The 23,455-nt window shown below is 50.3% G+C and overlaps 2 protein-coding genes across 2 annotated transcripts; both read left to right on the forward strand.

Moving 5' to 3' along the window:
* Positions 1-2,505: 2,505 nt before the first annotated feature.
* On the forward strand, positions 2,506-6,681 carry LOC124504405 (antimicrobial peptide NK-lysin-like). Its single transcript, XM_047069959.1, has 5 exons — positions 2,506-2,557; positions 3,091-3,194; positions 3,646-3,729; positions 4,884-5,052; positions 6,514-6,681. The coding sequence occupies exons 1-5, from the start codon at positions 2,506-2,508 to the stop codon at positions 6,519-6,521; spliced, it is 417 nt and encodes a 138-aa protein (XP_046925915.1). The 3' UTR covers positions 6,522-6,681.
* An 8,949-nt stretch (positions 6,682-15,630) lies between these two features.
* LOC124504358 (antimicrobial peptide NK-lysin-like) lies at positions 15,631-19,848 on the forward strand. The gene is made up of 5 exons (XM_047069830.1): positions 15,631-15,733; positions 16,271-16,374; positions 16,826-16,909; positions 18,064-18,232; positions 19,694-19,848. Exons 1-5 carry the CDS (start codon positions 15,682-15,684, stop codon positions 19,699-19,701), a joined length of 417 nt encoding a protein of 138 aa, XP_046925786.1. The 5' UTR covers positions 15,631-15,681; the 3' UTR covers positions 19,702-19,848.
* The last annotated feature ends 3,607 nt before the right edge of the window (positions 19,849-23,455 follow it).

Here is a 23,455-nt window from a genome sequence, read left to right on the forward strand (position 1 = left end):
GTTTTTTTCTGGTATTGACATCAGGGGATTATCTTCTATCTTTTGGAAGAGTTTGGGAAGAATTGGTATTAATTCTTCTTACTTTTAAAAAAAGTTTTAATATTTATTTTGAGAGAGAGAGAGAGTATGGGGAGGGCAGAGAGAGAGGGAGAGAGAATCCCAAGCAGGCTCTGCACCATCAGCGCAGAGCCCTCGACAGGGCTCCATCTCCCAACCTGTGAGATCACGACCTGAGCCGAAAACGAGTCAGATGCTCAACCGACTGAGCCACCCGGGCACCCAAGTATTAATTCTTCTAATGTTTAGTAGAATTCATCTGTGAAGATATCTGACCTGGGTCTTTGTTTGTGGGTAGTGTTTGCATGACTAATGCCATCTCTTATTATACATCTATACAGACTTCCCATTCTTTTCAGTCTGTTTCAATAGTTTGTATCTTTACGGGGGGTGCCCATCTCAGTATAAGTTGTCCAATTTAGTAACATACAATTGATCATAGTATAAACATTATCCTCTGTGTAAGGTCAGTCAAAATGTCCCTTCTTTGGGGCGCCTGGGTGATTTGGTCGGTTAAGCGTCCGACTGCGGCTCAGGTCATGATCTCACGGTCCGTGAGTTCGAGCCCCGCGTGGGCTCTGTGCTGACAGCTCGGAGCCTGGAGCCTGTCTCAGATTCTGTGTCTCCCTCTCTCTGTGTCCCTCCCCTGTTCATGCTCTGTCTCTCTCTGTCTCAAAAATAAATAAACGTTAAAAAAAATTTTTTTAAAAATGTCCCTTCTTTTATTTCTGATTCTAATAAGAGGGCGACACACACCACCATGTTAAAGTGCTAGAGAAGTCCCCTGGGAGGGAAGCCTATTGCACCTTCCTAGACCAGCATTTACTCTTGAGAGCAGGAGTCGCCCTGTACTCCCCTTGACAGCACCCGCTCACCTCCCACAGGAGTAACCCTTATAGAAGTCATGTTGGGGAATGCTGACCCAGGATACCAGCCTACTTCTGCCTGGCACATCCCAGGCTGTGAAACTTCCTCACACACACACGCACACACACACACACACACACACACACCACTGGGGCCCTGTGAACAGGTGACACTACACCCATTTCACAGGTAAGGGAACTGAGGCTCCAGGAGGTGGAGTATGTAGCTCACGGTGCCCCCCGCTTGTCGGAGGCCTGCTTGCCTGGACTCCACCCTCTTTCCTTCTAGGCAGAAGCTGAGCGGAGAGCAGGGCTCTGAACGGGCTCAGGAAGTAGAGTATTTCAGAGAAAAAGGGCAGGCTGAGGCTCGGCACTAGCCCATGATGGGATTCCCGGGCAGGTGGAAGGCCTGGAGTGATCCGAGCAGATACTGAAGGGGGACAGGGGGCTGGGAGGTGCTGAGGGGGCCATGCCAGCTCGTCCTGGCTGCGTGCCTCTGCCATCTCAGCAGCTGGAGGTGGGGGAAGGTTCTAGTCCAAGCAGGACCCCAGCCGGCCATGTGGCTGAGGTCAGGGCCCCTGCTCACCACACCCAGTTTCCTCCTCTGAGCCGCGAAGGAGGTGGGGGAAGGTTGCCAGACAAAAGGTGGGATGCCCAGTTTAATGTGAATGTCAGGTAAACAGCAAACACATTTCAGTGTGAGCGTATTCCATGCAATCTTTGGGACACACTTACACTAAACAATGACTTATTTTCTATCTGATAGTGGATGTGACCTGCGCAGCCTGTATTTTCATTGCAGATGAGGCCAGTGACCTTCATGGCACAGATGAGGGGTCAGACCCGGGAGTTGGGACTAGATCCCTGTCCGGGGCTCACTTCCTTCTCAAGGGCTGTCTTTCCCTATGGACCAGGTGAGGGACGGCTGGGCTGAACCTGGCTCTGAGGGAAAAGCCTGCCTCCATGATGGTGGCCAGGAGGCTGGTGAGGGGCTGGGGACCCAGGGTGTCTGTGGTGCCCATGCCCGGGGATCACCAAGCCCGAGAGCGGAGCTGGGAGGAGCTGTTTGCATCTACACTGAGGGACCTGTCTCTAAATGTGGTGGGGTCTGGTGGTGCTCCATTGGCTGAAATGGTTGGGGGAGAGCAGGGATACAGGAGGTGGCTGGTGGAGGGACACCAGCATAGACACCTGAGAGAGGAGGGGAGGGAAGGGGGAGGGGTGGGAAGCTCCAGGCCCAAGGGCCTACCTGAGCCCTCAGGTGCAGGGATTGCTCTGTCCATTAGCTCATCCTGGGGCAGGGTGGGGAGTGCATCATGGCAGCTGCTGCCCTCCAGCACCCCCACTCACTGGGAAAGCTCTAGCAGTGTGTGTGTGTGGTAGGGGGAGGTGGAAGATAGCGTGGAGTCTGTGAGGAAGCACTCCTCCCCCCACTTCTCCGCAAACTGGTGTCTGTGTTTGTGGTAAAGCCAGTGACACGGGGAGGTGCCCTACAAGAGGAGCAGGACCCGGCAAAGTCAGATTGCGAGGCGGCCAGCCACATAAAGCGGGGTGTGAAGGGTGCTTCAGCATCTGCCCCACCATGACCTCCTGGGCCTTCCTGCTCCTTGCCTCAGTGCTCCTGGCCACCCCGGGTAAGGACATTCCCCCATGCACATCCTGGCAGCTTCTTCTTAGCAGAGGGTAGGGACAGTCTGGAGGCTGGGTTCGATGGGCCACCAGATTTGAACTCCTGGGGGAAGGAAGAGAGAAAGAACGACCTCTGAAAGGAGATGAGGGTAGTGTTCTCTTAGAGCAGCTCCAAATCCGTATGTGTGTGTGTGTGTGTGTGTGTGTGTGTGTGAGACGGGGGGGGGGGGGGGAGAGAGAGAGAGAGAGGACAGAGAGAGATACAGGAAGACAGAAAGGAGTTGCATGGATGGTGGTGGTGGAGGTGGTATAATCTTCTCCTAATGTTTTCAGAAAGAATTGAGAGCATGTCTGTTGCACAGAGACTGGGTCAGAGCAGCTCCAGGGCGGAGTGTGAGGACAGGCCCCCTGGACCCCTCACAGATCCCTGCTCCTGTCCTGTGCTCTGGCCACCTCCTGGGCTCCCCACCAGCCAGGAGATCTGACCGTTCTGTCTCCTTCCACTTGTGGAGGGATGTTGATGCTGTTTCTTCCCCAGGGCTGACCTTTTGTGGTCTGACCCCTGAGGACCATGACCTGGACATGGCTGACAGGTGTCAGGATGAGAAGTTCTTCCAGATGCTGGCCCAGGAAACCCCCCAGGTTCACTGCTGGCTCCCTGTTCACCTACCACAGGCCCTCCTCATCCTCTCTGTCCTGGGAGCAGCAGGCAGGGCTGCACATCCTTTTGGGAGGAGGGGAGGCAGGGCTGAGGGCTGAAGATGCTGGTTTTGTGCAGGGTGGTGCCTGGGCGGGGGTCTACCGAGCTCGGTCTGGCCGGGCTCTACCCAGAGGGTGGTCTGGGGACTGACCAGAGAACAGAAGAGGTGCACGTGCTGGCTGGGTGAGGCGCTGCGGGTGTGGGGAAGGTTCTGGGGTGTCTCAGCCCCACCAAGACTAGCAGGAAGGTGGGCAGGGGCCAGCCAGCCTGCCTCAGGCCCTGAAGAACAGAAAGATCCTAGATGATTCTGCCAGCCTAGGAGACACCAAGGACACTACCAAGTGCTCTTGGGGTGTCTGACAGACCATTTTGGGGGTCTTCATTTTCTGACAGCATAACCTGACTTTAAACCCCTGTGATACCTGTCGTATGATACTTAGTTGGCTGAAGAATTGCGTGGGACTGCAGCGGATTCAGGTGATTTCCTGTGGCTTAAGGAGCCATCTGCCAGCTGGTCAAGGCCATGGTAGGGGTTCCAGACAAGACCCTGAGGAGGGGCTGAACCCTGGTTGGGCTGGACCTTCTCAGCAGGGATCCATGGTTCCTTCCTTTATCTGGGGAGGGACTTCAGAGAATCTCCTGAAGTTGGGAAGCTGTGGGAGAATGAAAGTAGGAGGAAGAGTGTGCATGTTTTCCATCCTATTGTCAAAGGAAACCTGACCCCATAAAAGGTAGGAATCTTTCCCCTTTGGCCCCTCCACATGTGTCCATGGCAGAGTTTTGTGAGTCTGGGTCCAGTGGGGGTCTGGGTCAGGACTAATCAGCCCCAGAGCTATCACTTCCTAACTGCCTGGCTTGGCCAAGTCCTTAATGCTTTCTGAGCCTCAGTTTTCTTTTCTGTTTACTGGGATGGATCATAATGGCCCCTTGTAAGTTATCCAAGCCCTTTAAAGGAGCTGAGGGGTGGACGAGCTTAGCTCCATGCCTGGCCCTGAGCACCTGCTGAACAAGGGATGTGTTACTACCAAGAAGCCCTGCTTCCCCTCCCTCCCTCCCTCCCTCCTTCCCTCCCTCCCTCTGCTTTGTTCCCTGATCCTGCTCAGCTCCCTGGTGCTGCAGGGCCCACCCTCAGCCCTGGGAACTCAGCTTTATCCTTCTCCACTGGATGGTGGGAGAAGATAGTTCAAAATCGAATTTGCCAAGTCTCCGAGATCTTTCCCCTCCTAACCTTCGTCACACAGCCCTGTGCACGAGCCCCGTCAGGCTGGGACCCAGGAAGCTTGGCAGGCAGAACCCTTCCTGTGGGTCTAGGAGCCGTGGGCGCTGTTCTCCACACAGAAGGCAGGGGGCAGGATAATGATTACAGGGGACTGGGACACTACAGGGTCAACTGTCCTTCTCTCAAGAGCCCCTCCTGGCCAGGCTTGGGTCAGGGCCTTGGTGCCTGGGCATGAGTTCTGATCCCTGCCTCTCTAGCCTCTGCTCCGTGGCCGCCTGGCACCAGGCCCTCCTCCCAGCATGCCCTCGGTCAGGGTGCCCAGGGCCTAGAGCTGCTGGGGTCTGCAGGGGGGCTGACCCCAGCAGAGCTCACCTGATTCCTCTATCTGATTATGGTGCTGTTGCTGCTGCAGATGACCATTGAAAAGGCTGCGCAACTGGTGTGCTCTCAATTTCCTTTGGTGGAAAATATCTGCAAAGAAACCATCAACAAATATGTAAATGACATCATCCAGAGTATCCTGAATGCTCCACCCCGCCAGGATATCTGTGTGACATTGAGGCTGTGCAAGTGTCAAGTAGGTGAGTGTAGAGGTGACTGCAGTGACCCCTTTCTGGAGGGCCCACATCTCGTTCCCAACTATGTGCAACAATGTTTAAAAACACGGAAATACATCTGTCATAGGGAGCTTCACAAAGCAGCTCATATATGTCTCTCCAAGCTTCCATGTGGTGACACGTTACTTCCCCCCACTGTGTGGAAAGTCTGGGGACTATGGGTAGGTGGGCCGTAGTTGGAAACGGTTGAGAAATACTCATTAAGAGGTTGGGCTTTGGGCACCTGGGTGACTCACTTGGTTGAACATCTGGCCCTTGATCTCAGCTCAGGTCTTGACCTCAGGGTCATGAGTTCAAGTTCTGCATTGGGCTCCGCATTGGATGCGAAGTCTACTTAAAAAAAAAAAAAGATGGGGCGCCTGGGTGGCTCAGTCGGTTGGGTGTCCGACTTCGGCTCAGGTCATGATCTCATGGTTTGTGAGTTCAAGCCCCGCGTCGGGCTCTGTGCTGACAGCTCAGAACGTGGAGCCTGTTTCTGATTCTGTGTCTCCCTCTCTCTGACCCTCCCCCGTTCATGCTCTGTCTCGCTATGTCTCAAAAATAAATAAACGTTAAAAAAAAAAAGAACAGGTATTTAAAATAAAAAAGAGTTTGGGCTTTAATTTTTTATTTGTTTTTTTAATACTTTCTCCACCAAACTAAGCTTGAACTCATAACCCCCAGATGCTGAGTCACTTGCTCCACTGACTGAGCCAGCCAGGCACCCAAGAGCTTGGTGTTTTAGCCCAGGCAATCCTGGGGTGACATCAGATCTCCATTTCTGGTCAGCTGTATAGTTGAGCTACTTGAGCATACCTTAACCTCTGTGAGCTTGAGTGTCCTTCCTTGTGAAGGGATAGGAATCCCTATTTCTGATTTTCAGTGAGGATTGAATGAAATGATTATGTGTAAGGAGATTAAGACCAAGCAAGCGGCCTCAGACTGGGATATTCAAAGACATCAGAGCCCTGATTGAACTCCCATCCCCCGGCCTAGTATGGGATCCCTGGGCATCAGAGAGACAGGTCACATCTTTGCCCAGGACACTAGGGACCTGCGAGCTGAGCTCAGGAACCCCGCTGGCAGGGAGGGCTCTCAGTCTCTCCCTCCAGGGCTGCTCAGCTGTGCGCGCAGATCAGGCCACGGCTGCAGCACATGGGCCGGGAGGGGCCCCTGATTGGCTCTGGCAGCTCGTGTAGCCCTGACTGAGGCTGTGGGACTTGATGCTGGCAGATCGGGGGTCACCTCATACTTTGAGGTCCCCACCATTTCCTGCGATTAGAGTCTGCGGTTTTCATCTCTGAAGCCCCACAACCCACACAAACCCCTGACTGGGTTCCGGGATGTGACTCCAGGTGTGCTCAGTAGGGACAGGTGGCTCTAGTCCCCATATCCCCCAGACACCCCACACCCCTGCCCACTTCTCTGCTCTTGTCTCCACTCCAGGTCTCTGAGCCTCTGGGGTCTCTGACGCCACCCTGGGGAGAAGCACAGAGTCTCCCACAACCACCACCTGCTTCTGCCCTCCCAGATCCAGAGCCGACCCTCCAGTGTCTCTCAGCTAACTTCTCATTGCCTTCCCCTGCAAGAGAATAAATGCCATGCAAACTTTTAGCCACAGCTTCTTTTCCTTTGGTGGACTTGAGGGGAGGGGCTCGGAGGCATGCTTGGGTGACTCATGCGTTTGTTCAATCAATGGTTATTGTTTGTCCCATACTCTGTTCCAGAGGCTAGGGATTTAGTGGTGAACAAGTCAACCTTAGCAGCTCTTACACATACGTTCATGAAATACGTATGAACAGTCACTAGAGAGACACACAGTCCTCTGAGAGCCTGGGGTACACAGTGGATGTACCCCCAGAAGCTCCCAGACCATGAGGAAGAGTAGCAGGGTTGTAGGTAAGAGTGTTCTTGGTCATAAGGAACAGAAACCCACTCTTTGCTTCTCTCTGCAGGGAGCCTTCTTTTGCTGTTTTGGGGGAAGTGTATTACTAGGATTTTTTTGATTGCAAGCAATGAAAGTTCATTTTTTTTTAAGTTTATTTGTTTATTCCAAGAGAGAGAGCAAGCATGCATGTAGAGTGATGGAACAGAGAGAGGAAGAGAGATAGAATCCCAAGCAGACTCCTCACTGTCAGCACAGAGACTGATGTGGGGCTCGAACTCATGACAGACATACAAGCCGTTTCTGTTTTTGTTTTTTGTTTTTTGTTTTTTTTTTAGTGTTTACTTATTTTTGAGAGAGAAAGAGAGAGAGAGACAAAGTGTGATTGGGGGACGGGCAGACAGAGAGGGAGACAGAGAATCTGAAGCAGGCTCCTAGGCTCTGAGCTGTCAGCACTGAGTCTGATGCAGGGCTTGAACTCATGAACTGTGAGATCATGACCTGAGCTGAAGTCAGATGCTCAACCGATTGAGACATCCAGGCACCCCTAAGCTCTTTCTGGGTGAAATAAAAAAGGTAGTTTATTCGTTCAAATTATTAAGCAGTCCATAGACAGTGTCAGGCACAGAATGATCCAGAAATGAGTGGTGCCACAATAGCTCCAGTCCTCTTTCTCTGCAATTCTCTCATGTCTTCACACCTGTGTATAGTGAGATTGATCTCAGGCTACCTTTCTTCTGGGCAACAGCCATGGCCACATTGGTCCCAGCTTTACATTTTACAGTATGTCATCAAAAGGGAGAGTTCATTGGCAGCTTCTTTGCAGTACCTTCGTTGGAAGACAATGCAAGCTTCTTTTCCAGAAGTCCCATAAGAACATCTCTGTTCTCATTGGCATGAATGGGTCAGGTGCTCATTTGCAACCCATCACTCTGTTCCAAGAGCATGAGCTACACAGCTTAGAATGAGCCAAGTCAGGTCACCCCCAGGGGCTGAGTCAGGGTTTTTCACACCCAATCACTTGGATGAGAATGGACATGAGAATCTGGGAAGATACAGTTATTGGGAGAGGAAAATGGACATTGGCCATCACAAAGAGAAATAGTGTATCCATCAGGTTACAATAAAAAAAGCTATTGAAAGAAATTCTCAGTGGTGAGATCTGGGGCCATTGGATTATTCAAATGAATAAAAACAACAGTAGATTCACCCCTTGTGTAAACTAGAGTCCATGAATTCAGGTAGATAGAAACAATAAATTAATAAATGAAGGGAAAGGGAAAGTGTTACATTACTGCAGAAGGCCAAATGATAAATGTAGATGTAATTGCAATCTATGTTTCCACAAATACTTCTGTTGGTATTAATTACTAATTTGCATGATTAATTAACTAAACCATGGAGAATCCTAGCAGACAGGTGATAAACACTTTCTGTTCCTCCTGCCCCAAAAGCACAAATCCTAAGGGAACTTCAGACAAACCCAAACTGACTTCCTCCAAGTAGCGGGCCCATACTCTACAAAAATGCCAAGGTCATGAAAGAGAAGGAAAGATGGAGAAAGTGTGCCAAATCAAAGGAGACTAAGCAGATACTTGAGGTAATTGTCAACAGATGACCCCGCTGTGGACCTAGGCCTGTAAAGGACATGATTGGGTAATCTATGAGATTCCTTGCAGTCTGCGATGATACTGTTGTGCCAATGTTAGTGTCCTGGTGTTGATGGTCGTGCCAGCTTCTGTAGGACAGTGTCCTTCTTGTAAGGAAATGCACCCTGAAGAATTAAGGGGGTCAGGGGGGCATCATGAAGGCAATCTGCTGCAAATGGTTTAGAAGAAATGGTAATATGTACGTACAGGCAGACTATGATGAGACACACACCGTATACATGTAGTGAAACGTTACCAGTGGGGGAATCTGGTTAAGATGAAAAGGAGCTCTCTGTTGTAGAGTTACAGCTTTTCTCTACATTGGACACGATTTTAAAAGAAAAGAAACGACTTGTAGGAATTTGACCTTAGCAAACGGGTGGATGGCGGAGACATTTGCTGTTGGGAAAGACATTTGGACAGGTGGATCTGGAGAGGATAAGGAAGAGCTCTGCTTTGACCCGAAGAAGTGTGTCTATTCCATATGCAGGTGGAGGTGTCAAGAGGGGAGGGTGTCTGGGCCAAGGCCACATTTGAAGTCCTTGAACTGGATGTGATGGACAGGGAGAAGGTGCAGAAGGATAACATTCCTGTCTGAGGACAGAAGAAGTAGTCAACACATGGAGGCCTGGTTGTGGGGGGCTGGGGGGAGGAAGAGCCCTCAAGGAGATCGGGAGGGAGGAGCCAGCGGGACAGGAGGAACACCAGACAAGGGGCCAAGGAGCCAAGAGAACAGAACAGCCCAGGAACGAGGAATGGCTGACCATGTCCAGTGCTGATGGGAGTCAAGACAGTAGAGGATGGAGGGCTGGCCACTGGCTTTTGGGGGCTTTGGGCCGTGCTGACCTTAGTCAGAGGGTTTCAGTGCTAGGAGGAGATCACGCCCATGTGGAGGGGGAGTGAAGGGTGTGGTGTCAGCAGGCATGGACAGGTTTATGACGGGGTTCATGTCAAGAGTTGGAGAGAAGTGGGCAGAGCTGGAGGCCATGCGAAATTAGAGGTGGGGTCTGCCTTTAAGGTGTTTACATGGGGATGGGAATGGCCCTGGGAGAGGGGAGAGGCCCATGGTGCAGGACAGAACCGAGGGAACAGGCAGGGAACGTCTTGAGGTGGGAGCGGAGGGGTCCAGGGCACGTGGAGCGTCAGCACAGACTTCCAAAGGTGGGAGCTTTGGGAAGGTGGCCTCACCCTTAGGGATAAAAGCTAGTAAAGGACAGAGGCCCAGCCAGCTCCTGTAACCTGTCAGGAGGGAGCGTGAGTGTACTGCCTTCATAATCCAGATTCCACTGGGGGTACCTGCTCACCGCCAGGCCCTTCTCAGTTCTCTACCATTCCCCTGTCACCCACCCAACAGCCCAGGACAGCAAGCCTGTGTCATGTGGCATCCCTCCCTCCAGGCCACGTCGAGCCCTGACCCAAACTGGAGCAAATGACTCCCTCCTGGGAAGTTGGAATTGCCCCATCCTGGTGCAGACCCCTTTGCCCTGGCCAGGCTCTGCATCTGTCTCTGGGTGGTCTTCAGACTTCCTTCTGCCTTGGCTCCCCCATCCCTTCTGGACAGGGCAGCCCCACGCTCTTTCCAAACCACAACCACATCTCCTCACTTTCCAGTGGCTTCTCTCAGAGCTCGGGACAAGTCCCTACTGTGTGTCACACCCTGGTGTCAGAATAGGAAAGAAACAAAAGAAAGACACTTACCTCAAGCACCTGCCAATCTACAAACGACTAGTAATAGCACATTAAATTTACCTAGCACCCTAACTCCCCTCTGTTTGTAGAAGAAGCAACACTTATTCATTTTATTAACTGGCATTGCCTGAGAGCCTGTCCTGTGGCCTCCTGTGTGATGAGGTGGGAAGGATGCAGAAGGAAGTTCTAATGCACAGGGAGGTTGGTGGTTATCTCAAGGCGAAGCTCTTGTGTGCAATGTGAACCACCTCCTTCTATCAGGAACGCTATTTTTTCACTGCTGTAAGAAACTCATAACAGAATTTACCATCTTCTCAATTTTTAAATGTACACGCAGCAGTGTTGTGTATATTCACACTCTTGTGACGCAGACATCTGGGACTTTTTCATATCACAACATTGAAAGTCCATACTTACTATTAAGCCACAACTCTCCTTTTCCCTCCCTCTGTCCTAGCCTGGAAACCACCATTCTACTTTTATTCTATGAATTTGACGACTCTCGACACCTTGTATAAATGGAATCATGTAGTATTTGTCTTTTTGTGACTCGCCTTTTCACTTATCCTAGTGTCCTCAATGTTCATCCATGTTATGGCATTTGACATGATTTTTTCTTTTTAAGGTTGAATAATATATGGGTGTGTGTGTGTGTGTGTGTGTGTGTGTGTGTGTGTATCACATTTTGTCTATCCGTTCACCTGTCCACGGACACCTGGTTCCTCTCACCTCTTGGGTATTGTGAATAGTGCTGCTATGAACACGGGAATGCACAGATCTCTTCCTGATCCTGCTTTCAATTCCTTCATTAAATACCACACGTGGGATTTCTGACTCATATGGTAGTGTTAGTTTTAATTTTTTGAGGAACCACCTTATTGCTTTGCACAGCGGTTTTACAATTTTACAACAGTGCATGCTTTCTCCACATCTTCACCAACATTTGTAATTTTCTATTTTTTGATAACAGCAATTTGAACAGCTATCTCATTGTGGTGTCAACTTGCATTTCCTTAAGGATTATTGATGTTGAGCATTTTTTGTATGTTTATTAGCCATTGGTGTGTCTTGTGGGGTAGGGTGTCTACTCAAAGTCGTTTTCACACTTTTAAATTGAGTGATTTGATGTTTGTTGTTGAGTTTTAACAGTTTTTTGTATATTCTGGCTATTAGCCCATTATTTGAGAATGATTTGCAAATATTTTCTCCCATTCCATAAACTGCCTTTGCACCTAGTCAATTGTGCCATTTGATGCATAAAATACTTAAGTTGACAAAACACTATTTATTTTGCCCTTGTTGCATTTCTTGGTGTCATATCTAAGAAATTATTGCCAAATCCAAAGTCATGCATCTTTTATGTTTTCTTTTAGGGGTTTTTTACTTGTGGGCTTCAACGTAGATCTTTAATTCATTTCTCATGACTTTTGTATACAGTGGAAAGTAAGATTCTACCTTCATTCTTCTCCATGGGTCTATTCAGCTTTCCCAGCACCATTTTTTGAAGATGCTTAAATTTCTATTTAAAAAAAAATTTTTTTTTTAACATTTATTTATTTTTGAAAGAGAGAGGGACAGAGTGTGAGCAGAGGGCAGACAGAGAGAAAGGGAGACACAGAATCAGAAGCAGGCTCCAGGCTCTGAGCTGTCAACACAGAGCCCGACATGGGGCTCGAACTCATGAGCGGTGAGATCATGACCTGAGCTGAAGTCAGATGCCTAACCGACTGAGCTATCCAGGTGCCCCTTAAACTCCTTTTATGAGCACTTTCTTCATATGGTCTTGCAGAAGATGGTTAGCAGGACAGCATTTTCTCACAAGTGGTCCACATATTAGGTTTCCATATGAGTAGAAAGGTTATCCTTTTTTAAAATGTTTATTTATTTTTGAGAGAGAGAGATGGAGCATGAGTGAGTGAGGGGCAGAGAGAGAGGGAGACACATAATTAGTAGCAGGCTATAGGCTCTGAGCTGTCAGTACAGAGCCCAGTGTGGGGCTCGAACTCACAAACCGTGAGATCATCACCTGGGCCAAAGTCAGATGCTTAACCAACTGAGGCACCCAGGGTCCCCAAGGTTATGATGCTTTTTAAGTGAAGCCTGTTAGCATGCTTTTACAGAGATTTTACAATAATTACACAAAAACAGTCTCCAACTAAGATTGATCATCTTTACTCACATAAAATACAGTTAGAGGCCTAGTTCCTACCACAGATTAATTTTAATCCAGCAAAATCTAGTGTTGGACAGTCTGAATCACTTTGAAAATGGGGGCGCCTGAGTGGCACAGTCGGTTAAGCGTCCGACTTCAGCTCAGGTCACGATCTCGCGGTCCATGAGTTCGAGCCCCGCGTCGGGCTCTGGGCTGATGGCTCAGAGCCTGGAGCCTGTTTCCGATTCTGTGTCTCCCTCTCTCTCTGCCCCTCCCCCGTTCATGCTCTGTCTCTCTCTGTCCCAAAAATAAATAAACGTTAAAAAAAAATTTTTTTTGAATCACTTTGAAAATGGAGATCTGTGGCATCTACACATTCTGTTTTGATTCTTTGTCATTCTTGTTGAATTCCTTAGTATTTTCTAAGTACAGGATGATATTGTCTGCTAATAGAAATAGCTGTAAATCGTCCTTTCTAATCTGGATGGATTTTTTTTTTCATATTTTCTAACTTAATTTTCCTGGGAAACATCATCAGTGCAATATTGAATAGATGTTCCAAGAGCAGACATCCTTGTTTTCTTCCTGGTCTTTGGGGGAAAGTATTTAGGCTTTCATCATGAAGTATGATGTCAGCTGGGGGAATTTTATAGATGTCATGTACCATGTTGCAGAAAATCTCATCTATTCCACTAGTGTATTTTCATGTGAAGGGATATTGAATTTTGTCAAGTGATGTTTCTGTATTCATTGAAAGGATCATATGGCTTTTCTTGTTTGTTGTATTTTTTAAAATGTTTTATTTATTTATATTGAGAGAGAGAGAGAGAGAGAGAGAGAGAATGTGTGCATAAGCAGGGGAGGGGCAGAGAGAGAGAGAGGGAGACACAGAATCTGAAGCAGGCTCCCATCTCTGAGCTCTCAGTGCGGAGTCCAACATGGGGATTGAACCCATGAACCGTGAGATCATGACCTGAGCCGAAGTTGGCGCGAAACCAACTGAGCCACCCAGGTGCCCCTGGGGTGTTGTTGTTTGTTTGTTTTTGTATTGATATGGTGAATTATAGGAATTGATGTTAAATCCCCTTGTATCCCAGATAAAGTCTAATTCGTTGGTCATAGTACAGATTTTTTATGTCTTACTGGATTCAGTTTGCTAAAATTCTGTAGAGGATTAATGCATCCTTATTCATAGGCAATATTGTCCTGCCAGGTGTGTTTCTTCATTTTCTTTTTCTGGTTTTGGCATCCAGGCATCATATTTTATTTTTTGGAAAATTTTCAATGGGAGCATATTAATTCTTCTTCTAATGTTTGATAGAATTCATTTGTGAAGATATCTGGCCTGGATTTTCTTTGTGGGTAGTTTTTGAACTATGAGTTCAACCTCTTTACTAATTTATTATAGGACTATTCACACTTTCCATTCTTTTCAGTTTGTTTCAGTAGTTTATAGAAATGTGTCCATTTTAGTATAAGGTGTCCTATAGAGTAACATACAATTGTTCATAGTATAAACATTATCCTCTCTGTAAGGTCAGTCAAAATGTCCCTTCTTTTATTTCTGATTCTAATAAGAGGGTGACACATACTACCATGCTGAAGTGCTGAGAAGTTCCCTTAGAGGGAGGCTGTTGCCCCTTCCTAGACCGGCATTTACTCTTGAGAGCAGGAACCCCTCTACTCCCTCGACATCACCTGCTCACCTCCCATGGGAGGAAGCCTCACAGAAGCCACGCTGGGGAATGCTGACCCAGCCTACCTGGCACATCGCAGGCTGTAAAGCTTCCTCACCCACACACACATGTCACTGGGGCCCTGAGAACAGGTGACACTACACCCATTTCACAGGTAAGGGAACTGAGGCTCCAGGAGGTGGAGTATGTAGCTCACGGTGCCCCCCGCTTGTCGGAGGCCTGCTTGCCTGGACTCCACCCTCTTTCCTTCTAGGCAGAAGCTGAGCGGAGAGCAGGGCTCTGAACGGGCTCAGGAAGTAGAGTATTTCAGAGAAAAAGGGCAGGCTGAGGCTCGGCACTAGCCCATGATGGGATTCCCGGGCAGGTGGAAGGCCTGGAGTGGTCCCAGCAGATACTGAAGGGGGACGGGGGGCTGGGAGGTGCTGAGGGGGCCGTGCCAGCTCGTCCTGGCTGCGTGCCTCTGCCATCTCAGCAGCTGGAGGTGGGGGAAGGTTCTAGTCCAAGCAAGACGCCAGCCGGCCCCGTGGCTGAGGTCAGGGCCCCTGTTCTCCGCACCCAGTTTCCTCCTCTGAGCCGCGAAGGAGGTGGGGGAAGGTTGCCAGACAAAAGGTGGGATGCCCAGTTTAATGTGAGTGTCAGGTAAACAGCAAACACATTTCAGTGTGAGTGTATTCCATGCAATCTTTGGGACACACTTACACTAAACAATGACTTATTTTCTATCTGATAGTGGATGTGACCTGCGCAGCCTGTGTTTTCATTGCAGATGAGGCCAGTGACCTTCATGGCACAGATGAGGGGTCAGACCCGAGCGGGGACTAGATCCCTGTCCGGGGCTCACTTCCTTCTCAAGGGCTGTCTTTCCCTATGGACCAGGTGAAGGACGGCTGGGCTGAACCTGGCTCTGAGGGAAAAGCCTGCCTCCATGATGGTGGCCAGGAGGCTGGTGAGGGGCTGGGGACCAGGGTGTCTGCAGTGCCCATGCTCGGGGATCACCAAGCCCAAGAGCAGGGCTGGGATGAGCTGTCTGCATCTACACTGAGGGACCTGTCTCTAAATGTGGTGGGGTCTGGTGGTGCTCCATTGGCTGAAATGGTTGGGGGAGAGCAGGGATACAGGAGGTGGCTGGTGGAGGGACACCAGCATAGACACCTGAGAGAGGAGGGGAGGGAAGGGGGAGGGGTGGGAAGCTCCAGGGCCAAGGGCCTACCTGAGCCCTCAGGTGCAGGGATTGCTCTGTCCATTAGCTCATCCTGGGGCAGGGTGGGGGGTGCATCATGGCAGCTGCTGCCCTCCAGCACCCCCACTCACTGGGAAAGCTCCACCAGTGTGTGTGTGTGGGAGGGGAGGTGGAAGATAGCATAGAGTCTGTGAGGAAGCACTCCTCCCCCCACTTCTCCACAAACTGGTGTCTGTGTTTGTGGTAAAGCCAGTGACACGGGGAGGTGCCCTACAAGAGGAGCAGGACCCGGCAAAGTCAGATTGCGAGGCGGCCAGCCACATAAAGCGGGGTGTGAAGGGTGCTTCAGCATCTGCCCCACCATGACCTCCTGGGCCCTCCTGCTCCTTGCCTCAGTGCTCCTGGCCACCCCGGGTAAGGACATTCCCCCATGCACATCCTGGCATCTTCTTCTTAGCAGAGGGTAGGGACAGTCTGGAGACTGGGTTGGGCTGCGCCACCAGATTTGAACTCCTGGGGGAAGGAAGAGAGAAAGAACGACCTCTGAAAGGAGATGAGGGTAGTGTTCTCTTAGAGCAGCTCCAAATCCGTGTGTGTGTGTGGGTGTGTGTGTGTGTGTGTGTGTGTGTGTGTGTGAGACGGGGGGAGAGAGAGAGAGAGAGGACAGAGAGAGATACAGGAAGACAGAAAGGAGTTGCATGGATGGTGGTGGTGGAGGTGGTATAATCTTCTCCTAATGTTTTCAGAAAGAATTGAGAGCATGTCTGTTGCACAGAGACTGGGTCAGAGCAGCTCCAGGGCGGAGTGTGAGGACAGGCCCCCTGGACCCCTCACAGATCCCTGCTCCTGTCCTGTGCTCTGGCCACCTCCTGGGCTCCCCACCAGCCAGGAGATCTGACCGTTCTGTCTCCTTCCACTTGTGGAGGGATGTTGATGCTGTTTCTTCCCCAGGGCTGACCTTTTGTGGTCTGACCCCTGAGGACCATGACCTGGACATGGCTGACAGGTGTCAGGATGAGCCGTTCTTCCAGATGCTGGCCCAGGAGACCCCCCAGGTTCACTGCTGGCTCCCTGTTCACCTACCACAGGCCCTCCTCATCCTCTCTGTCCTGGGAGCAGCAGGCAGGGCTGCACATCCTTTTGGGAGGAGGGGAGGCAGGGCTGAGGGCTGAAGATGCTGGTTTTGTGCAGGGTGGTGCCTGGGCGGGGGTCTACCGAGCTCGGTCTGGCCGGGCTCTACCCAGAGGGTGGTCTGGGGACTGACCAGAGAACAGAAGAGGTGCACGTGCTGGCTGGGTGAGGCGCTGCGGGTGTGGGGAAGGTTCTGGGGTGTCTCAGCCCCACCAAGACTAGCAGGAAGGTGGGCAGGGGCCAGCCAGCCTGCCTCAGGCCCTGAAGAACAGAAAGATCCTAGATGATTCTGCCAGCCTAGGAGACACCAAGGACACTACCAAGTGCTCTTGGGGTGTCTGACAGACCATTTTGGGGGTCTTCATTTTCTGACAGCATAACCTGACTTTAAACCCCTGTGATACCTGTCGTATGATACTTAGTTGGCTGAAGAATTGCGTGGGACTGCAGCGGATTCAGGTGATTTCCTGTGGCTTAAGGAGCCATCTGCCAGCTGGTCAAGGCCATGGTAGGGGTTCCAGACAAGACCCTGAGGAGGGGCTGAACCCTGGTTGGGCTGGACCTTCTCAGCAGGGATCCATGGTTCCTTCCTTTATCTGGGGAGGGACTTCAGAGAATCTCCTGAAGTTGGGAAGCTGTGGGAGAATGAAAGTAGGAGGAAGAGTGTGCATGTTTTCCATCCTATTGTCAAAGGAAACCTGACCCCATAAAAGGTAGGAATCTTTCCCCTTTGGCCCCTCCACATGTGTCCATGGCAGAGTTTTGTGAGTCTGGGTCCAGTGGGGGTCTGGGTCAGGACTAATCAGCCCCAGAGCTATCACTTCCTAACTGCCTGGCTTGGCCAAGTCCTTAATGCTTTCTGAGCCTCAGTTTTCTTTTCTGTTTACTGGGATGGATCATAATGGCCCCTTGTAAGTTATCCAAGCCCTTTAAAGGAGCTGAGGGGTGGACGAGCTTAGCTCCATGCCTGGCCCTGAGCACCTGCTGAACAAGGGATGTGTTACTACCAAGAAGCCCTGCTTCCCCTCCCTCCCTCCCTCCCTCCTTCCCTCCCTCCCTCTGCTTTGTTCCCTGATCCTGCTCAGCTCCCTGGTGCTGCAGGGCCCACCCTCAGCCCTGGGAACTCAGCTTTATCCTTCTCCACTGGATGGTGGGAGAAGATAGTTCAAAATCGAATTTGCCAAGTCTCCGAGATCTTTCCCCTCCTAACCTTCGTCACACAGCCCTGTGCACGAGCCCCGTCAGGCTGGGACCCAGGAAGCTTGGCAGGCAGAACCCTTCCTGTGGGTCTAGGAGCCGTGGGCGCTGTTCTCCACACAGAAGGCAGGGGGCAGGATAATGATTACAGGGGACTGGGACACTACAGGGTCAACTGTCCTTCTCTCAAGAGCCCCTCCTGGCCAGGCTTGGGTCAGGGCCTTGGTGCCTGGGCATGAGTTCTGATCCCTGCCTCTCTAGCCTCTGCTCCGTGGCCGCCTGGCACCAGGCCCTCCTCCCAGCATGCCCTCGGTCAGGGTGCCCAGGGCCTAGAGCTGCTGGGGTCTGCAGGGGGGCTGACCCCAGCAGAGCTCACCTGATTCCTCTATCTGATTATGGTGCTGTTGCTGCTGCAGATGACCATTGAAAAGGCTGCGCAACTGGTGTGCTCTCAATTTCCTTTGGTGGAAAATATCTGCAAAGAAACCATCAACAAATATGTAAATGACATCATCCAGAGTATCCTGAATGCTCCACCCCGCCAGGATATCTGTGTGACATTGAGGCTGTGCAAGTGTCAAGTAGGTGAGTGTAGAGGTGACTGCAGTGACCCCTTTCTGGAGGGCCCACATCTCGTTCCCAACTATGTGCAACAATGTTTAAAAACACGGAAATACATCTGTCATAGGGAGCTTCACAAAGCAGCTCATATATGTCTCTCCAAGCTTCCATGTGGTGACACGTTACTTCCCCCCACTGTGTGGAAAGTCTGGGGACTATGGGTAGGTGGGCCGTAGTTGGAAACGGTTGAGAAATACTCATTAAGAGGTTGGGCTTTGGGCACCTGGGTGACTCACTTGGTTGAACATCTGGCCCTTGATCTCAGCTCAGGTCTTGACCTCAGGGTCATGAGTTCAAGTTCTGCATTGGGCTCCGCATTGGATGCGAAGTCTACTTAAAAAAAAAAAAAGATGGGGCGCCTGGGTGGCTCAGTCGGTTGGGTGTCCGACTTCGGCTCAGGTCATGATCTCATGGTTTGTGAGTTCAAGCCCCGCGTCGGGCTCTGTGCTGACAGCTCAGAACGTGGAGCCTGTTTCTGATTCTGTGTCTCCCTCTCTCTGACCCTCCCCCGTTCATGCTCTGTCTCGCTATGTCTCAAAAATAAATAAACGTTAAAAAAAAAAAGAACAGGTATTTAAAATAAAAAAGAGTTTGGGCTTTAATTTTTTATTTGTTTTTTTAATACTTTCTCCACCAAACTAAGCTTGAACTCATAACCCCCAGATGCTGAGTCACTTGCTCCACTGACTGAGCCAGCCAGGCACCCAAGAGCTTGGTGTTTTAGCCCAGGCAATCCTGGGGTGACATCAGATCTCCATTTCTGGTCAGCTGTATAGTTGAGCTACTTGAGCATACCTTAACCTCTGTGAGCTTGAGTGTCCTTCCTTGTGAAGGGATAGGAATCCCTATTTCTGATTTTCAGTGAGGATTGAATGAAATGATTATGTGTAAGGAGATTAAGACCAAGCAAGCGGCCTCAGACTGGGATATTCAAAGACATCAGAGCCCTGATTGAACTCCCATCCCCCGGCCTAGTATGGGATCCCTGGGCATCAGAGAGACAGGTCACATCTTTGCCCAGGACACTAGGGACCTGAGAGCTGAGCTCAGGAACCCCGCTGGCAGGGAGGGCTCTCAGTCTCTCCCTCCAGGGCTGCTCAGCTGTGCGCGCAGATCAGGCCACGGCTGCAGCACATGGGCCGGGAGGGGCCCCTGATTGGCTCTGGCAGCTCGTGTAGCCCTGACTGAGGCTGTGGGACTTGATGCCGGCAGATCGGGGGTCACCTCATACTTTGAGGTCCCCACCATTTCCTGCGATTAGAGTCTGCGGTTTTCATCTCTGAAGCCCCACAACCCACACAAACCCCTGACTGGGTTCCGGGATGTGACTCCAGGTGTGCTCAGTAGGGACAGGTGGCTCTAGTCCCCATATCCCCCAGACACCCCACACCCCTGCCCACTTCTCTGCTCTTGTCTCCACTCCAGGTCTCTGAGCCTCTGGGGTCTCTGACGCCACCCTGGGGAGAAGCACAGAGTCTCCCACAACCACCACCTGCTTCTGCCCTCCCAGATCCAGAGCCGACCCTCCAGTGTCTCTCAGCTAACTTCTCATTGCCTTCCCCTGCAAGAGAATAAATGTCATGCAAACTTTAAGCCACAGCTTCTTTTCCTTTGGTGGACTTGAGGGGAGGGGCTCGGAGGCATGCTTGGGTGACTCATGCGTTTGTTCAATCAATGGTTATTGTTTGTCCCATACTCTGTTCCAGAGGCTAGGGATTTAGTGGTGAACAAGTCAACCTTAGCAGCTCTTACACATACGTTCATGAAATACGTATGAACAGTCACTAGAGAGACACACAGTCCTCTGAGAGCCTGGGGTACACAGTGGATGTACCCCCAGAAGCTCCCAGACCATGAGGAAGAGTAGCAGGGTTGTAGGTAAGAGTGTTCTTGGTCATAAGGAACAGAAACCCACTCTTTGCTTCTCTCTGCAGGGAGCCTTCTTTTGCTGTTTTGGGGGAAGTGTATTACTAGGATTTTTTTGATTGCAAGCAATGAAAGTTCATTTTTTTTTAAGTTTATTTGTTTATTCCAAGAGAGAGAGCAAGCATGCATGTAGAGTGATGGAACAGAGAGAGGAAGAGAGATAGAATCCCAAGCAGACTCCTCACTGTCAGCACAGAGACTGATGCGGGGCTCGAACTCATGACAGACATACAAGCCGTTTCTGTTTTTGTTTTTTGTTTTTTGTTTTTTTTTTAGTGTTTACTTATTTTTGAGAGAGAAAGAGAGAGAGAGACAAAGTGTGATTGGGGGACGGGCAGACAGAGAGGGAGACAGAGAATCTGAAGCAGGCTCCTAGGCTCTGAGCTGTCAGCACTGAGTCTGATGCAGGGCTTGAACTCATGAACTGTGAGATCATGACCTGAGCTGAAGTCAGATGCTCAACCGATTGAGACATCCAGGCACCCCTAAGCTCTTTCTGGGTGAAATAAAAAAGGTAGTTTATTCGTTCAAATTATTAAGCAGTCCATAGACAGTGTCAGGCACAGAATGATCCAGAAATGAGTGGTGCCACAATAGCTCCAGTCCTCTTTCTCTGCAATTCTCTCATGTCTTCACACCTGTGTATAGTGAGATTGATCTCAGGCTACCTTTCTTCTGGGCAACAGCCATGGCCACATTGGTCCCAGCTTTACATTTTACAGTATGTCATCAAAAGGGAGAGTTCATTGGCAGCTTCTTTGCAGTACCTTCGTTGGAAGACAATGCAAGCTTCTTTTCCAGAAGTCCCATAAGAACATCTCTGTTCTCATTGGCATGAATGGGTCAGGTGCTCATTTGCAACCCATCACTCTGTTCCAAGAGCATGAGCTACACAGCTTAGAATGAGCCAAGTCAGGTCACCCCCAGGGGCTGAGTCAGGGTTTTTCACACCCAATCACTTGGATGAGAATGGACATGAGAATCTGGGAAGATACAGTTATTGGGAGAGGAAAATGGACATTGGCCATCACAAAGAGAAATAGTGTATCCATCAGGTTACAATAAAAAAAGCTATTGAAAGAAATTCTCAGTGGTGAGATCTGGGGCCATTGGATTATTCAAATGAATAAAAACAACAGTAGATTCACCCCTTGTGTAAACTAGAGTCCATGAATTCAGGTAGATAGAAACAATAAATTAATAAATGAAGGGAAAGGGAAAGTGTTACATTACTGCAGAAGGCCAAATGATAAATGTAGATGTAATTGCAATCTATGTTTCCACAAATACTTCTGTTGGTATTAATTACTAATTTGCATGATTAATTAACTAAACCATGGAGAATCCTAGCAGACAGGTGATAAACACTTTCTGTTCCTCCTGCCCCAAAAGCACAAATCCTAAGGGAACTTCAGACAAACCCAAACTGACTTCCTCCAAGTAGCGGGCCCATACTCTACAAAAATGCCAAGGTCATGAAAGAGAAGGAAAGATGGAGAAAGTGTGCCAGATCAAAGGAGACTAAGCAGATACTTGAGGTAATTGTCAACAGATGACCCCGCTGTGGACCTAGGCCTGTAAAGGACATGATTGGGTAATCTATGAGATTCCTTGCAGTCTGCGATGATACTGTTGTGCCAATGTTAGTGTCCTGGTGTTGATGGTCATGCCAGCTTCTGTAGGACAGTGTCCTTCTTGTAAGGAAATGCACCCTGAAGAATTAAGGGGGTCAGGGGGGCATCATGAAGGCAATCTGCTGCAAATGGTTTAGAAGAAATGGTAATATGTACGTACAGGCAGACTATGATGAGACACACACCGTATACATGTAGTGAAACGTTACCAGTGGGGGAATCTGGTTAAGATGAAAAGGAGCTCTCTGTTGTAGAGTTACAGCTTTTCTCTACATTGGACACGATTTTAAAAGAAAAGAAACGACTTGTAGGAATTTGACCTTAGCAAACGGGTGGATGGCGGAGACATTTGCTGTTGGGAAAGACATTTGGACAGGTGGATCTGGAGAGGATAAGGAAGAGCTCTGCTTTGACCCGAAGAAGTGTGTCTATTCCATATGCAGGTGGAGGTGTCAAGAGGGGAGGGTGTCTGGGCCAAGGCCACATTTGAAGTCCTTGAACTGGATGTGATGGACAGGGAGAAGGTGCAGAAGGATAACATTCCTGTCTGAGGACAGAAGGAGTAGTCAACACATGGAGGCCTGGTTGTGGGGGGCTGGGGGGAGGAAGAGCCCTCAAGGAGATCGGGAGGGAGGAGCCAGCGGGACAGGAGGAACACCAGACAAGGGGCCAAGGAGCCAAGAGAACAGAACAGCCCAGGAACGAGGAATGGCTGACCATGTCCAGTGCTGATGGGAGTCAAGACAGTAGAGGATGGAGGGCTGGCCACTGGCTTTTGGGGGCTTTGGGCCGTGCTGACCTTAGTCAGAGGGTTTCAGTGCTAGGAGGAGATCACGCCCATGTGGAGGGGGAGTGAAGGGTGTGGTGTCAGCAGGCATGGACAGGTTTATGACGGGGTTCATGTCAAGAGTTGGAGAGAAGTGGGCAGAGCTGGAGGCCATGTGAAATTAGAGGTGGGGTCTGCCTTTAAGGTGTTTACATGGGGATGGGAATGGCCCTGGGAGAGGGGAGAGGCCCATGGTGCAGGACAGAACCGAGGGAACAGGCAGGGAACGTCTTGAGGTGGGAGCGGAGGGGTCCAGGGCACGTGGAGCGTCAGCACAGACTTCCAAAGGTGGGAGCTTTGGGAAGGTGGCCTCACCCTTAGGGATAAAAGCTAGTAAAGGACAGAGGCCCAGCCAGCTCCTGTAACCTGTCAGGAGGGAGCGTGAGTGTACTGCCTTCATAATCCAGATTCCACTGGGGGTACCTGCTCACCGCCAGGCCCTTCTCAGTTCTCTACCATTCCCCTGTCACCCACCCAACAGCCCAGGACAGCAAGCCTGTGTCATGTGGCATCCCTCCCTCCAGGCCACGTCGAGCCCTGACCCAAACTGGAGCAAATGACTCCCTCCTGGGAAGTTGGAATTGCCCCATCCTGGTGCAGACCCCTTTGCCCTGGCCAGGCTCTGCATCTGTCTCTGGGTGGTCTTCAGACTTCCTTCTGCCTTGGCTCCCCCATCCCTTCTGGACAGGGCAGCCCCACGCTCTTTCCAAACCACAACCACATCTCCTCACTTTCCAGTGGCTTCTCTCAGAGCTCGGGACAAGTCCCTACTGTGTGTCACACCCTGGTGTCAGAATAGGA

Source organism: Lynx rufus, unplaced genomic scaffold (assembly GCF_022079265.1).
Source record: "Lynx rufus isolate CCGP_SWC_20201006 ecotype Redwood Valley unplaced genomic scaffold, mLynRuf1.p SCAF_8, whole genome shotgun sequence".
Taxonomy (NCBI): domain Eukaryota; kingdom Metazoa; phylum Chordata; class Mammalia; order Carnivora; family Felidae; genus Lynx; species Lynx rufus.

What these genes read in the sequence shown, in the direction of transcription:
- LOC124504405 (XM_047069959.1), top strand. Translation starts at nt 2,506, where the DNA reads ATGACCTCCTGGGCCTTCCTGCTCCTTGCCTCAGTGCTCCTGGCCACC. An exon ending in AGTGCTCCTGGCCACCCCGG is followed by an intron (nt 2,558 to 3,090) that starts GTAAGGACATTC and finishes TTTCTTCCCCAG; the next exon opens with GGCTGACCTTTTGTGGTCTG. An exon ending in TGGGACTGCAGCGGATTCAG is followed by an intron (nt 3,730 to 4,883) that starts GTGATTTCCTGT and finishes TTGCTGCTGCAG; the next exon opens with ATGACCATTGAAAAGGCTGC.
- LOC124504358 (XM_047069830.1), top strand. Translation starts at nt 15,682, where the DNA reads ATGACCTCCTGGGCCCTCCTGCTCCTTGCCTCAGTGCTCCTGGCCACC. An exon ending in AGTGCTCCTGGCCACCCCGG is followed by an intron (nt 15,734 to 16,270) that starts GTAAGGACATTC and finishes TTTCTTCCCCAG; the next exon opens with GGCTGACCTTTTGTGGTCTG. An exon ending in TGGGACTGCAGCGGATTCAG is followed by an intron (nt 16,910 to 18,063) that starts GTGATTTCCTGT and finishes TTGCTGCTGCAG; the next exon opens with ATGACCATTGAAAAGGCTGC.